General features: G+C 41.3%; 1 protein-coding gene across 1 annotated transcript in view; it reads right to left on the reverse strand.

Annotated features, from left to right (window-relative positions):
* Positions 1-657: 657 nt before the first annotated feature.
* LOC128733204 (uncharacterized) overlaps positions 658-17,236 on the reverse strand; it is a 119,313-nt gene continuing 102,734 nt past the window's right edge. Inside the window, exons 13-15 of the mRNA XM_053826899.1 lie at positions 11,914-12,144; positions 1,097-1,210; positions 658-1,031 (exon numbers count right to left, since the gene is read on the reverse strand). Coding sequence (XP_053682874.1) covers positions 658-1,031; positions 1,097-1,210; positions 11,914-12,144 — 719 coding nt within the window. The remainder of the gene's footprint in view (positions 1,032-1,096; positions 1,211-11,913; positions 12,145-17,236) is intronic.

The following is a 17,236-nucleotide window of genomic DNA, read 5'->3' on the forward strand; positions in this document are numbered from 1 at the left end:
AAACTGCCGACTGTTGACTTTTAAGCAGATGATCAATTACTAGAATATAGCAGAAAACTAACAATCTTAAAGTAAAGCTGAATATAAGTTGCTTACGTTCAAATCCAAGCTTCAAGACCCTTCGAAAATACCGACCCGTTCATATTTTATCCGTTAGTGGGTGTTTGATCTGTATTGCTTGTCACGTTTCGCAAATAGGGATTTCGGCTATGAATATTACCACCGTTTGCTAAACAGTTTCCTATTTCCTGTTTCGACTTGTCTAAATATTAGATAACAAGACTGAATTAGTAAAAATCTGCGTTATATGATTTCCAGTAAATTCCCTCCTTGAGGATTCGGACCGATTGGCAAAAAATATGCAATGAACTGGTATAATATAGTTTAACATCCTAAGTCTACCCTGTCATGATGGTGTGATAAATAGTGCTTGTATTCAGTAAAAGTTTTTTATATATATAGATTTCAGGTTATAGATATAAAATTATCAAATCAATCAGTTTAGATAACTGCTAATATGGACTCCCACGTGCCTTCATAGCAAGCAAAGTCAAAAACCATTGGAATGCTCTTTAGATATTTCCCTTTTAACTTCTATCGCCATAAGAAGCATCAAAAATACCCTACAGTAGCTCAAATGAGTTGACGACTTTCAGTTTAGGTTTCCTCTGGCTTGTTTCCCTCCGGATTGCCCCAGAAACGATCGAATCTGTCGCGTGCTTTATCCAAAACTTCCGATGAAACATTCCGGTTGCCTACCGGTGAATTGATGTCCGACTCGTAAGCCGGATCGTCCAGGCACCGTAAAGTCGACCCAGGAACCGGCTTATCGAAACGAACATCCGATGTGCTTTGTGCTACTTGGGGAGGAGCTACCTGGGAAGTCGTAGTGGCAACTGGTGTCGGGTTAAGCTCGACGGGTATACCAACCGAGGTTGGAATCACCGAAGACGTGACCGATGATTTTGATTTCAATAATTCGTCGTCCTCATCTTCGGACTCCTTTATGGAGTTGGGTTCTAGTTTGCTGCCTGTATTAATAAAATGTATAAAACATTATAAATAAAAAAAACTCACATCGAAATGTTTTACTCACTGGGCAATTTGGATTGTTCTGCAAGCTCTGGCGGTGCTGATTGTGGTGCAGGTGGAGGATAATCCACCGGAGTAGAAGCCTTTATCTCGCTGTGTGGTCGAATTATGGGATCACCTAAAAACGTAAAACCAAAATATTTAATATTCATTCTTCTCTATTATGTCGATATATTCATGTGCCATTCATGATAGTGTAGTTGTGAAATATATGCCTTTCAGACATTATTGGAACACGTAGTCGACTCCGGTTTCCGACTCCGACTTTTGTATAGCCAACCTTTATTATTTTTATTATTTTTACTGTAAAAGATGTATCGAAATAAAAATGATGAAATGTTGGGTTAACTATCAGCAAATATCAGTAATTTTAGGTATGTCCAAGCGTCCAATATAGTTTTGGTCATTCCAAGCTCTTACCTATCACCTCCACGCGGCCATACCTGGAAATTCTTCAATTTGTAACTGAGTAGTCAAGCTAAGAAGCGCGAGTTCGAGTAGTTTTCGGCTGTTGATCTTACAACTGATTATATTTTTAATATTATCCGCATTTTACGACACAGCTTAGATCGATCGGAAACCCATGCACTTAAAGCATTTCTCTGGTAGTTGGGTAGCTGTCAATGAACACACTGACCACCCCACCGGCAGTAGTTACTGGAAATATGATCGTAGCCACCTGCGAACTCCCGTATGCTTTCCTCAACCGCACAGAAAATGAAATCTCTCTAAGTTGTGCTGGAACCTTTAGGGCAGCTACCAGCTCATCCGCCGTCGTGATTTCGTCCAATTTTCTGCACTCAAGCGTCGTCTCTTAAAACAAACTCAACTTCACTCTTTAAACTCTCAACTTCACTTCACCATCCAACGAGCTTTCTATAGTTTGCTTATATGTGCAGCTCTTGACAGCAGGATCTTTCTTTAACCGAAGGAGCATGTCTCCGTTTTGCGTGCGCCTGGTTTTCGCTACATTGTCACCCAGTGCTTTGAGCGCTTGATCGTTCCTCAACTTTCGCAAAAATTCCTCGTAGACGGCTTCATCTTTTTCTCCCACTACTAGGGCATCGCCCTTCTTTCTGAGCCTTCGGAGCTGCATCTTTTCTCCTCCTTTTTTCTTCCGGCAGCCGTATACCAGCCTTCGTATTGAGCTACTGCTCCGTCTGTCTGCTGGGCCGTACACTCTTAGTGCATATCTTTGATCTTGCTAAGCTCACTCGCTGTCACTTTTTCTGGTGCAACTTCTACCCCGTTTCTTGGAGAGCGGAAGGTGATGACGCGGTGTCTCTTCACTTTCCGCTCGGTGCGTTAATTGCGACGCTTCATTAGCGTTTGCCAACGCTTTTTAGGCCGTTTCAGCTCTTGTTCGCGCAAGATTTGATGTTCATTATTGGCGGCGTGAAGTGCGGACTTGATTCTTATCGCCAACTGCTTAATCTCTTTATTTACGTAAATATTTGTTCTTGACAAATCCGTAGAGCTCTTCGACTGCTTTTTTAGCATCCTCTATTTTTGACGTACTGTATGGCAGTCCTTGTTGCATATCCTTGAGGTTGATTTTGCTAGTGCTCAACACAGGCTGTCCTCCTTCGGGGTGCTCGTTTTTTCGGACATTTGCCGTAATAGTCTTGGCTCGAGTTGGCGACCGCTGTAGTTTCGCACTTCGGGCGAATGGATCCTCCTCTCCTTTTTTTATTTATTTACTAGCTGACCCGACAAACTTCGTATTGCCACAAATTAACTTGTGTTGTACATAAATCATGAATCTCGGATGATCTTTGTCACAATCTCGAGTTTTGCAAGCCCCCCAGTGGGCGGCGCTTCCGACGGCGGGTCACCGGCAACACCCGCGACCGTCTCGTGTTGAATGATCTAGTGTTACTATAGATAGTTTTTGTGGTCTTGTATTGACTAATGTTTTATGGAAGAGTCTCAAATTTCTCGAGTTCGATTAGTTTTTGAGTTTCGCAAAAATTTCTGTTTTATTTGTATGAGAGTCCATATGCCCCTACCACAGGGGTGAGAGGTCTCTAACTATCGTAAAATAAATTCAAGACTCCAAAATCTCCCACATGCCAAATTTGGTTCCATTTGCTTGATTAGTTCTCAAGTTATAAGGAAATTTGAATTTCATTTGTATGGGAGCTCCCCTCTTAAAAGGGGAAGGGGTCGTAATTCACCATAGAAGAAATTTCTGCAATCTAAAACTCCCACATGTCAAATTTGGTTCCATTTGCTTGATTAGTTCTCGAGTTATGAGGAAATTTGTTTTTCATTTGTATAGGAGCCCCCCCCCCTCTTAAAGTGGGGAAATCCATAGAAAATATACCATAGAAAATATTCTTGCCTACAAAAACACCCACATGATAAATTTGGTTCCATTTGCTTGATTAGTTCTAGAGTTATGAGGAAATATGTATTTCGTTTGTATGAGAGCCCCCCCTCTTAAAAAGGTAAGGGGTCCTAATTCATCATAGAAAAATGGTTGCCTCCAAAAACATCCACATGCCAAATATGATTCCATTTGCTTGATTAGTTCTCGAATTATGAGGAAATTTGTATTTCATTTGTGTAGAAGCACCCCCTCTTAAAGTTGGGAGGGGTCCTAATTCACCATAGAAAATATTTTTGCCTCCAGAAACCTCCACATGCCAAATTTGGTTCTATTTGCTTGATTAGTTCTTGAGTTATGAGGAAATTTGAATTTCATTTGTATAGGAGCCCCCCCTCCTAAAGTGGGTAGGGGTCCCAATTCATCATAGAAAAAAATTTTGTCTCCAAAAACACCCACGCGCCAAATTTGGTTCCATTTGCTTGATTAGTTCTCGAGTTATGAGGAAATTTGTATTTCGTTTGTATAGTAGGCCGTCCCTTATTTTTTTAAAATTGACCTAGCGATGAGCTCAATATCACACAATGTTCGTTTTGTTGTGCAGAATACAACGATATGCCATTAAGGTCCCTACGATAACATTAAGTGGTCCCGCAACGGACCTTAAGATAAAATTATATGAATGACCGGATCTTCCATGCAATAGCAAATACGCCACTATAGTGCATACGCTTGTTCATCCTTTATTTAGTTTTAGTGATGAATTCAATATCACAAAATGTTCAGTCTGACGTGCAGAGGAAGATGATATCTCGCGTAATTTTTAAGTAACATTGAGAGATTCTCTTTGGTCTTCCTCTCTTCCGATTATTGGCCTTGCCAGCGTTGAAAGAGATTTCGAAGGCTGCTCGCACTTACAGGAAATCTCGTGCCGAACTGTCAACGCGTGAGTGTTGACAAAAGCAAAAATACTTCCCTTTCTTTTTTTCTCACGCAAAACCCTGAACAATATCAGCAACGCTGGCAAGGCCAATTACGGCGACATAAATGCATTTCAAAAAAAGTTTTCTTGACGATTAGGTAGGTAGTGACACCAGCAACCGATTTATGCAAGGCTGAAGCACGCTACTGTAATTGTACGTTTAATAAGTGTCAATAGGAAAATGCAAGCACGAATAGCCTGTGTGTATCTGTGTGAATGAATGAAAATAAGTTCTTTGATCTGATACCGCTCTCTGTAATACAGATATCATCACATGATACCTGATATCAAATCGAACTATTTCTTCGGCGCGTGTGTTTCATCTTCGCTACCGTTGCCAATATTTATCGAAATATTTTGAGTAGTAACAATGTCGCATAAGCTAAGAAGTGACCTCAATGCGAATTTATAATTGGTGCGCGTCTTTCCACGATACACCAAGTATGAGCTGCGTTTTATTACCAGCTCCGATTGGCAAAACTTCCAATTAAAGTGAAATTAGTCGTCATCAATTGTGCCAATTTCAAAAGCAGTTTTTTTGTTTAAAACAAAAATTTTGTTTATGAAAATATATTCGCTGTGTTCAGATTGACAAGAAGAATGCAGTATTTACATTTTTATAAACAGAATCCCGCTTTTGGGCCGAAAAACTGCATCCAAAATTGGGCTTTCCGACGAAAAGTTAATGACTGCTAGTTTCCCGTTAAAGTGAGTGCGAAGAACGCCGTTAAGCAAGTGTTGTGCTACTGGCAGAAAACGAAAATACCAATAATCCAGGAAGCACATTGCATTACGAAAATCATATCCCTCCATGCTAAATTAACGGCACGCTGCAAGCAAATATCACGAAAGGAGAGCAAAACGCAACATAATCGAGAGACTTTCTTCTGCAAAAAGCTTGACAATCTTTTCGATATATCCAAACGCACGGCGATAACGGATATGCAGCAAAATGTTTAAAGAAAAGGGATCCAATAGTGAAGCAAGCTCTGTTGGAGGATATACAATTTCTGAAGGATCAGAAAGAAGGTCGTCGTGTATGTACTATTGCTGGTGTCGATGGAGTTCTTGCTGGCAAAATCCAGGAGAAACAGAAAGCAGAGGAGCGTAGGAAGCAAAGACAAAAGTTGCTGGAAGAACGTCGTAAGAAGAGCGAATACCAGTCAATGATAGGTAATAGTTGTTAAACATTTAGGGTATCAGGCTATTTTGATACTGGCTCACTTCAGCAGATATTCTTCGACATTCATTTTGGAAACACATGGTAAGCCGAAGAAAATACTCTGAAGATCGACCACTGTCAAAATAGCGCTCTATCTTAATAGATTCAACATTACAACATTTTTAAACTGCTGCCAATACCGTAGTTCTCTGCTTATCTAGTGAAGATAAAGACTCTACGAATACAAGCGATGGAGACGAATATCGTGTATCGACAGAATCTCCACAAAGACGCAGAGGAACACAGAATGTTGTGACCCCTGAATTGGCACAGGCTCTTGACGCTGCAAAGGTTAGCACCAAGGGTAAGTCGCTTAGAACATTGTTGCAGGCTCAATTTAAGGAACAGCTTACCTCATTGATTACAATTGCGGTACATTCATTTCACAGTTCATGGCACACTGTGGCCCACCTTTTTGACATTTAAATTTTTAAATGTTAGAAATTGGCAGCCCTGCTTATGTTTGTTATTGTCAAAACGATCAAAACAGTCTGGCTGGGCGCAGGCGAGTTTGGCAGGTTTACACGATCAGCACCTCAGCGGCACAGTAAGGCACAGACTGAACAAAATTTCTATGAATGAGGTGAACGGAATGTTCTCAGCGACGTACCCTTGGTTAGCACAGATTCTGCTCCAGTAATCTTGGCAGCAGCTGCTAAATCATTTGGTGTCGATATAAATAATACAAACATTAACCAATAAAATTAATGCAAGGCTACAACAGAAATGTTACCCAAAAAGAAAAGGCTTTTCAGAACTTGCTGCAAGAAACTTCCAAACAAACAGAAGGCACCCCTACGTAACTCTGTAGGATCGTAAAATGTACTAATTGATTTACGTTTTAAATGAAACTAATTGATTTGAAAATGACACATGCGATGACTGCCTCGATTTTTGTTTGCTAGAACCTTTAGAATGCTCACTGCAGTAAAGAGCTTGTCATTACGTTGGAGGTCGCTCATTAAACTACTTACGGAGCGTTGGGGGACCACCTAATGTTATCATAGGGGTCTTAAGAGCATATAATCTTCTTCTACACGGCCAACCGAAAATTTTGTGATGTTGAACTCATCACTAAAATGAATAAAGGATGACCAAGCGTACGCACTATAGTGGCATAGTTGTCATTGTGTGGAGGATCCGGTCATTCACATCATTTTATCTAAAAGTCCGTTGCGGGACCACTTAACGTTATCGCAGGGACCTTAACAACACGTCATTTTATTCTGCATAAAAAAACGAACATTTTGTGATGTTGAGCTCATCGCTAGGTCAATTTTTAAAAAATAAGGGACGGCCTATTGTATAGGAGCTAGCCCTCTTACAGTTGGGAGGGGTCCTAATTCACTATAGAAAATATTCTTGCCCTCGAAAACTTTCACATGCCAAATTTGGTTTCATTTGCTTGATTAGCTCTCGAGTTATGAGAAAATTTGTACTTCATTTGTATAGGAGCCCCCCCCCCCTACTAAAGTGAGGAGGGGTCCCAGTTCATCATAGAAAAAATTTTTGTCTCCAAAAACACCCACGTGTCAAATTTGGTTCCATTTGCTTGATTATTTCTCGAGTTATGAGGAAATTTGTATTTCGTTTGTATAGGAGCCCCCCTCTTAAAGTGGAGAGGGGTTCTAATTCACCATAGAAAATATTCACGCCCTAGAAAACTTTCACATGCCAAATTTGGTTCCATTTGCTTGATTAATTCTCGAGTTATGAGGAAATTTGCATTTCATTTGTATAGGAGCCCCCCTCCTAAAGTGGGTAGGGGTCCCAATTCATCATAGAAAAAAATTTTGTCTCCATAAACACCCACGCGCCAAATTTGGTTCCATTTGCTTGATTAGTTCTCGAGTTATGAGGAAATTTGTATTTCGTTTGTATAGGAGCCCCCCCTCTTAAAGTTGGGAGGGGTCCTTATTCACCATAGAAAATATTCTTGCCCTCGAAAACTTTCACATGCCAAATTTTGTTCCATTTGCTTGATTAGTTCTTCAGTTATGAGGAAATTTGTATTTCATGTGTATAGGATCCCCCCTCCTAAAACGGGGAGGGGTCCCAATTCATCATAGAAAAAAATTTTGTCTCCAAAAACACCCACATGCCAAATTTGGTTCCATTTGCTTATTTACTTCTCGAGTTATGAGAAAATTGTGTTTCTTTGGTACAGGAGCCCCCCTCTTAAAGTGGGGAGGGGTCCTAATTTACTATAGAAAATATTCTTGCCCTCGAAAATCTTCACATGCCAAATTTGGTTCCATTTGCTTCATTAGTTCTCGAATTATGAGGAAATTTGTATGGAAGCCCCCCCTTTTAAAGAGGAGAGGAGTTATAATTCCGCTTATAAAGAGGGGAGGGGTCTCAATTTACCATAGAATAAATTCTTGTCACCGAAAACACCCACATGCCAAATTTTGTTCTATTTGCTTGATTAGTTGTCGAGTTATGCAGAAATTTGTGTTTCATTTGTATGGGAGCCCCCCCTCTTAGTGGGAGGAGGGGTTTCTAACCATCACTAAAACCTTTCCTGGCCCCAAAAAACCTCTACATGCATATTTTCATGCCGATTGGTTCAGTAGTTTTCGATTCTATAAGGAACATACGGACAGACAGACAGACAGACAGACAGACAGACAGAAATCCTTCTTTATAGGTATAGATTTACTAGGAGAAGAAAAACCGCCGCTACTTAGCCTCTTCTCCGACAGCCACAAAACCTTCGTTTATGTATGACAAAGGACTACACTTCCATTGAGTTAGAGACTCTTTTAAAAAAGTGCATGATTAACTCATATAACAAAATAACAATTGCAATTATGCGTAACTAACAGATATGTTATTACAGCCAACTGGGGCTTTATTAGGGCCTTGTGTGCATCCAATTTGAAATCCGACAGTTGACCGATGAACTTGGGCTACTGGTCTAGAAGACGGAGTTGTCTACGTCGCTGCGGACAAAAGACATTTCAGGGCAGGGGAATCCGAAGTATTTACGCGTACTTGCCCGGAAACACAGATTGTGAGGCCTCTGCTGTGACTCCGACTACGGAACCGGAGTGATATTGATGGCACGACATAGTATAGATGTGGCGATTCGTCCTGAGGGTCATGATTAAATCTGAACCGACAGGGACTCTCATAGCGCCTTGCAGTGTGCGTTCCAATTTGAAATCCGACAGCTGTCCGATGACCTTGGGCTAATGTACTCACGACAGCGATCACAAGACTGGGATTATATTGATGGCAGGTTATAGTACGGCTACAGGAGTTCGTTCTGTGGATCTCGACGGGATTAGAGCTAATAGGGACCTTGTTGTGTGCGTCCCGGTTGAAATCCGATAGCTGATTTTGAATTACTGGACTCTAGCGAATTCGTAGCCATGTCTCTGCGGTCAAAAACATTTCAGAAGCAGAACGATCTGGCATATAGACGCGTACTTGCCTGGAGGTACAGACTGAGACACCCCTGCCTCAACTCCGATCACAGGACTTTGATGGCAGGATACAATAGGGCTGTCACGATTCGTCCTGAGGGTCACGATTGGGTCAGAGCCGACAGGGGCTCTCATAGTGCCTTGCAGTATGCGTCCTAGCTGAGATCTGACAGCTGACTGATGACCTTGAGCTAATGTACTTACGACACCGATCACAAGACTGGGATGATATTGATGGCCGGATATAGTACGGCTACAGTGGTTCGTTCTGTGGGTCTCCACGGGATCAAAGCTAACAGGAACCCTGTTGTCCTTTTCACCATACTTGCTGCGATGTTTGCGACGTTCGTGGATCTGTCACCATGCTGTTGGGTCCCTCCTCCAGGTCGCTATCTCCACTCGTCGTTTGCAGTCGCTTTTGTGATCCGATGGTTGACTACGCGAGCAGGGAGGCCATGCTTGAACTGACTCGATCCTTCATGAGGTAGCGACTGCAGAGCCGGTTCAGCGCTATTCAGGAATATAACACCTGAGCCTGCAACCACCAATACTAGTGCGAGTTTTGAACCTACTTGGAGGCCTACCAAGGGTTTATCGGGACGGGGGCAACCGCACCATTAACCCACTCGTCGTTTCAGAAAGGTACCCCGACATTTGTCACGTATTTTGTAAATGGTCCCTAAATAGCACTGTTCTTGAGTAATCGGAAAAAAACAAACGGTAGTTGTTGAGTAATCGGCAAAAAAAGACTGGAGTGTATGTTGCGCTCTCGGGGTGGATAAACCGATAACCGATAGGCGCGAGATGGGGTTGCCGTTCCCCTGCTTTCTCTCTCTCCCCCTGTTTCGCTCTCCCTGTCTCTCTCTCTCTTTACCCCCCCCCCCCCCCCCCCTCCCTCCCTTTAGGTTGTCCAACGTATTCAAATTGAAACCAACAAGGAAGATATGGCTGAACATTCAGCGGTTATCAGCGGAGGGAGTTGCTACAGAGTACTCTAGGAAGCCTACTGAACGGGTCTGGAACAACTTGGAAAGAACCTGAACGAGTAGTGGAGGCTCTTCCACGACAAGATCAGTACTACAGCACGAGAAGTGTGGGGTACTACTGCTGCAGAGTGGTTTGACGCAGAGTGCCAACGAATGATTGATGAGAATAATCGAGCCAGAAATCACAAATTGGCTGCACTTTTGTCGCGCCAGAGCAGAGAGATATAGCGAGATGCTAGAACTGCCGGAAATAACTTCACTGTTGCAAGAAACGCCAGCACTGGGATCGCGTTCTTACGGAGACGGATAATTGCTTCGAGAGGCACGATACGAGAAACTCCTTTAATAGGATCAACGGAATCTGGAGCCGGACCGTGCCAACAAGGAGGGGAACCTGATTACCGAAAGATCGGAGGTAGGCATTGAAACATTTCGATACACTGTTGAATGGTGAACAAGATGGAGCGGTCTACCAAAATAGAATAACGATTGAGGGTGATGAACAACTTTAGACGAAGACAGAAAAGGAGCTAGAGAGATGAAAGTCGGGAGCGAACGGCTGTATTACACAATCCATAGGGTTAAACTAAAGGTATAGACTGAGGAGGAACTACCTACAGAATGCTTGGAGGGTCTCACATGCCCTATTTACAAAACGGGCCATTGACTCGAATGCAGCAATTACCGAGGTATTACTCTCCTCAATTCTGCATACAAAATTCTCTCCCGCATCTTGTTTTTCAGACTAAGGCCGTTGCAGGAAACCAGTGCAGTTTTCGAGAGGGACGCTCCACGACGGACCAAATGTTCTTTATGCGACAAATCCTCGATAAATTCCGAGAATTCGACTTGCAAACTTACCATTTGTTTATAGATTTCAAAGCGGCGTACGATTCAGTTAAATGCAATAATTAGGCCGATACGTGCCATCTTTGATGGTTCAAAATCAAGTTTGTGATGTTAGATGGTTTGAAGCAAGGTGGCAGACTATCAAATTTGCTGTTCAATATTATATTGAACAGTGCTAATCGAATCATTAAGAAATCTCATTGCTCCTAGGGTTTGCGGACGACATCGATGTTAACCGTAGAGCCGTGGAAGAGGTATAAATGCATCTTAAGGAGAAAACTGCGAGGGTTTATCATAAATTCTACCAAAACAAGGTATATGGTGGCTAGTAGAGAACGTTGTTGCTCTCCGGGCGTTGGAACTGCGGTGGTGTTAGATGGAGATACTTTTGAAGTGGTCGACGTATTTGTTTACCTTGGTTAGTGACACATGACAACGAAGTGAGTCGTGTAAAGTAAAAAGGCGGATAGCGGTTGCCAACAGGACCTTCTACGAATTACGCAGCTAAGTGAGATCCCGTAGCCTGCAACTCCGCACAAAACTCGCGCTCTATGAGATGCCAATTCTGCCGTTGGGTGGTATTCTACGGTCACGAAACGTTGACGTTGAAAGAGAGCGACCGGCGAGTTCTTGGTGTTATTGAGCGTAAAAATCTACGATCAATTCTTGGTGATGTATTAGAAGAAAGAGTGTAGCGCAGGCACATGAACCATGAAATATACCAAGTTTACAGAGATGCGGATATTGTAATGCGGCTAAAACACGGCAGGCTGCAGTGGGCTGGCCACGTAGCAGGGATGCCGGATGAGGGACGGTATATAATAATATTTAAATCAATGCATATGTTATGCTAATTATTGTACACTAAATAAAAATAAAACACCTGTGATCCACTAGGGTGGCAAAACTGGTGCCATTACCGTATGCATCATATGAATAATAAATGTATTTAAAATATTCCATACTGCTAACAGCAGTAAAGTTAAACTAGCAACACTAATTAGATAAACCATTGCCCTCACCTGTGTCACACTCACCTTCTCTCACATTCTGGGTGACAGTGAATGTTTTTCCCGTGTCCAGTGGAACAGTCCAGTTCACCGGATCCGGAGAACGCATTATGATCTGCTCCGGTGATTTAACCCTTGTTGGCTCGGGAGGCGACTTTATGATCTGTTCCGTAATTTCCGGGGCCGGTAGCGGACTAGCGCTGGTTGCCGACAAAACGCCATCCTTTTCTGCGTCATCTTCGTCTGTTTGAAATAACAACAATAAATGGAAGCACTGTAGTATTGTATAACTGGTGGTCGGCTTAAGATATACCTACACGTTGACTCTGCTAAATAATGTATGAATGAGAAAACTTTCCAACAAAGGTTATAAATCAACAGACAAATTAAGGCAAATTTCATTACAGAAAACTAGAAATGCGTTAAAGATATAATGGATGGATGTATGTATGTTCGATTTCATTTTGCACTTTAATTAAAGAAACAAGTTCAAACGTTTAGTCGGCAGTCACAAATAAAATATCTATAGTTTATTTCATGAGGCATACAAATTAAACTCACTTCCTTTCTATCTTAGCGGCAGTGTGTGCAACATTTTACCACAAAAATAGAAATCCATCTTATCCGGCTTAAGCTTATAGCCGGCATGTCATCTGGCGGACAATTCTTATCGGAAAAAATCGATATTGTTGCATTGTCAATGATGGCCGTCAAAACGCTTTTAATATTGCCTGCTGACACCACTGAGTCAAATATCATGAATCTTGACTCATGATTTAAAACTACATATGTGAGAATAAGCCGAAGACACAGTTGTAAAGCAGCCGACGTTAAGGAGCATGCCTTAACTTCGAAGCGCAAATGAGGGCTGAGAGCACTTGAGCGTGATGATTGATGATCGGTAAAGTTCAATAGCAATATCGACTATCTATGCTTGCGAAAAGGCTTTAAACACGCGACTGCGTTATCCTGGGTAATGCCGAAGTTATTTGCTAAGAAACAATAATAGCGAGTATTGGATGTTATTTTGAGGGACGGAGGTTCAGCTTGAGTTGACATTGGAAATCCGGCGGAATCTAGTGAAACCGTGATATCACAACGCCCAAAAACTTGGTGATTTGTTTGAATTTCACTTTGCGACCTTGCGAGCGAAACGAAATATGGTGAAAGGCATGCATACAAAGAGACACGTAAGCAAGGAAAAGTTCTGGGTGTGCATAAAAAATACTTTAAACGTTATACCAAATTGAAACAATATTTCATGTACTGCTAACGTCTGGTTCAAGTAACGCATTCATTTATCTCAACAATCCAGTGGCATATTATGCCTGTATATTGAATGCATTGAAATTATGGTGGCAAGAGTATACGCTTGTCCTTAAAACTCCGAATTTACCAAGTATGCAAGTGTGACACATGAGAACTATCTTCTTAAAAATGCTATCAGACAGTTCAAAATCCAAGACTAAGAATTATAATTTGAATGTAAATATAGCCTCCTAGTTGGCCTCGAGGTATGCTGGCCTAATAAGCCAGTCGTCGTATGTTCGAATCTCGACTGGGAGAGGCTGTTAAAGTCAATAGGATCGTAGCAATTGGCCCTGCAATTGTCATGTACTCTAATAGCTGACTACGAAGTTTGTCGCCTGACAATAGAAGGTCAAGTTTCGATAACGAAATGTAGCACCTAGGCTTTGCTTTGCTTTTTTATGCAAATATAATATGAATAAACAAAGATATATCTTATACAATTAATACACATGTAGTCTAGCGTCGTATTTTGGAGAATTCCCGAACTAATTACCATGTTAGTTGAACATTCGTGTTGAAGATAGCAACTTACTAGACAACCAGCAATACAAGATACCGCCATCCGGGGTGAGATTGTGCCACGGGGGTGAGATTGTGCCAAAAACCAAAAATGTTTATTTGTGAAAATTTGACCAAACTCGTGACTTTAGTCATGACCTTGAAATGAGGTCAGGCATATATTAATATTTTTTTGAAATGATGATTCTACAATTGATGAAGGGACGGTAAGGGAAAGTAATGAAGAAGGATTTTTTTCCGGGAATGAAGGGGAAGGGTGGAAAGGAAGGGGGGGAATAGGTAGCTATGCTTAACAAGTTGTCGTTGTGACTCCTATCTTTTGTCCAATGCTGGAAGGTGCATGGGTCGAACCAAGCTGTAATCAGAGATAATAACCGGATTTGAACCCACAAGCGACCAGTGAGCGACACGCCCTGGCAGGTGTTGTGGGTTCAAATCCGGTTATAATCTCTGATTACAGCTTGGTTCGACCCATGCACCTTCCAGCATTGGACAAAAGATAGGAGTCACAACGACAACTTGTTAAGCATAGCTACCTATTACCCCCCCCCCCCTTCCTTTCCACCCTTCCCCTTCATTCCCGGAAAAAAAATCCTTCTTCATTACTTCTCCTTACCGTCCCTTCATCAATTGTAGAATCATCATTTCAAAAAAATGCGAAAATTTGTTATATCTATAGAAACTGGTGACCTAAATTCAAAATAATAATGAACATAACATATTTATTCATGACTTAGAATAGAACACAGATAATATTAGCAAACTATTTAGCCCAAACAGGGTTTCAAAGTTCGCGATCAAAAATACTCTGAAATAAACGCTTGTGAAAAATGTCCCGCATAAACCAACCCAAACAAGAAATCGCATCAACTTGCTATTTTGAAGGTAGGTATATAAACTAATCATTTACCATGCATTGAAAGGTTATTATGCGTTGGATAAGTTTTGATTACGAAAATAATATTATTCAAAACTTTGTACTTTTCGAGCTTCAGGGGGGTGAGATTGTGCCAAGCCATAATGATCGATGAAATTTATGGATTTCACATACACAACAAAAATACGTCAGTATACACCAGTACACTCACATTCTTTACTATTGAGCACAATATTTTGACAGATTAGATTGCATCATCCATTTTGGAGCAAACAGCATCACAGGTCTGCTAAATAATTTAAACTAATTTGTATTTTTCTCTGGAAATTTCAGATGCTTTGAATAAACACTCTAATATAAGACGAATGTATTATACCGTGTATAAACTGCCAGTTTTAAAGAGGGAGAGAGGGGTGGGATAGACCACATGTTCTGCGGCCGCGGGTTCTCGAACGACGTAATGGTTACTTTTGTTAAATGATCAAATAGGTATGCCCCCTTAGGATACATCCCTTCATATATCTCCCCCTTGTTAACCCTATAAACGCTACTGGCTATATAAAGGCTATCCATTGACTATGAACTCATTTTTAGTTATTTCACCCCGGGTTATTTTCGTTCATTCTTTTTGTATGATGCGTTGTTTTTGGCCGACCCCCTGTCCTTAATAGTCCGTTTAGTATGAACTACTTTATACTGATATTTATGTGTATTGTTTATAAACATGCTAATGTTCACTGTTTAAGTTTATAGCTTAACTTTATGTTTTTGGCCCAATGTCACCCCCTAGAAGGGGTGAGATTGTGCCAAAGTTCATGCACTTCCGGTAAAATTAGGTTTCATTGTAACTAAACCATCTCTACGGTAGTTGTTAATTGAACAATTTAGTATATATTGACAGGTTTGAAACCAACTTAGTTCCTAAATTGTGTGTATACTGAGCTAAAGAACAAAAACATATGCTTTTTTGGCATAATCTCGCCCCGGATGACAGTACCACGATCTACTAAACTTTTTTACCAAAGATACGACAAATCAATATATTGATGAAAACGAATTATTCCATTTTTTGGAACAAACTAGGTCAATTCCCTTATGTTACTTACACTCCAACAAGTGTATTAGTGTGCTAGACTAGAATACTGTACATCTATAACTATCCAATGACCAATGACCTATCTAACCATAACGAAATCTACTTTATTTTAAAACAAATCACACCAGTGGCAACGGCTCGAGTTCTCAGTTTAATGAAGTTAGTGATTCCTCCACTAAGTAAAGCTTACTTCAGATAGTATTGGAACAAAAACATGTATTTCAGTTATTTATTATTGAATTCAAGATCTTTTCTTACACAAATGTAGCATTTTCTTCATACTTTCAACAAGAAATACGGATCACGGTTTCGAAAGAATTTTCTAACTTTTCCTTAATTAGGCGGCGCACACTTTCTTCGTCCATCGTTTTGACTATCTTATTCCACCAGGTCTTCATCTGATTGATGTCTTTGACAACTTTCCCTTTGCCTTGAGTCTCCTCTTCATGATTGCCCAGCTTATCTCAATAGGGCGAAACTGGGGGTAATTGGGTGGGTTAAGGAACGTTCGGAACAAACTGGACCCCTTTCTCTGCATACCATCTTGAACGACTTTGCTGTAATGAAAGCTTGCCAAATCTGGCCAAAATATCAAGGGATGGTGGGATCGAATGAACGGCAAAATTTGTTTTTGGAGACACTCCGACGTCATTGTCTTATTTTTAACGAAAACTTTCGTTTTTCTACCACAGCTACAAACGCCCTGCCAAATCATAAGTTTTAGTGCAAATTTGTCGGCAAAAACAAATTTAAATTTGCTTGGAACATCATCCCGAGCCGTTGCCAAGTAAAATTTTTGACTGCCATAACTGTTCGTGCACGACTGTATCGTATGCTGCCTTTAAATCTACGAAAAAATTCGGCGTGGGCAGGTCGTACTCCTGACATTGCTGGAGTATTTGTCGGAAAGTAAAAATTTGAAACTGAAACTGCCCTACGAAATCACTTGTCATTAGGGAGAGACGATGTAACAAAACCTGGGAGAGCGCCTTATAGGCAGCGTTCATAAACGTAATGCCGCCGTGGTAATTACAGCAATCGAGCCGATCGCTCTTTTTATAGACGGGATAAACCGCACCTTCCATCCACTCCTCCGCTAATACTGCCACCTCCGAAATCGTTGAAATCATCCAGTGAAGTGCCGTTGTTAGTGGTTCTTTGTCATTTTTATAGAGTTCTGCCCGGAGTCGGACCTTCACGACGGCTCTATTATACTTCAGCTAAACGATTTCTCGCCGGATCTCTTCGAGATCGAGAGCCTATCGTTTAAGGCACTCCCATATCATATGTCATATCGTCATTGAAATACCCATCGAAGAACCGCTTCCACCTATGGAGCACCTAGAACTCGTTTGTGACCAGGCTACCCTCCTCGTCTATACACATATCAGGCTTCGGTATGTGTCCTTTACGAGAAAGGTACACCTTCTCATAGAACTTGCTCAAGTTATTAACCCAAAGTAATTGTTCTAGCTGTTCACGATCTCTGTCCTGCTACTGGCGCTTTTCCTCCTCAGAATCTTGGTCAACCC

Source organism: Sabethes cyaneus, chromosome 1 (assembly GCF_943734655.1).
Source record: "Sabethes cyaneus chromosome 1, idSabCyanKW18_F2, whole genome shotgun sequence".
Taxonomy (NCBI): Eukaryota; Metazoa; Arthropoda; class Insecta; order Diptera; family Culicidae; genus Sabethes; species Sabethes cyaneus.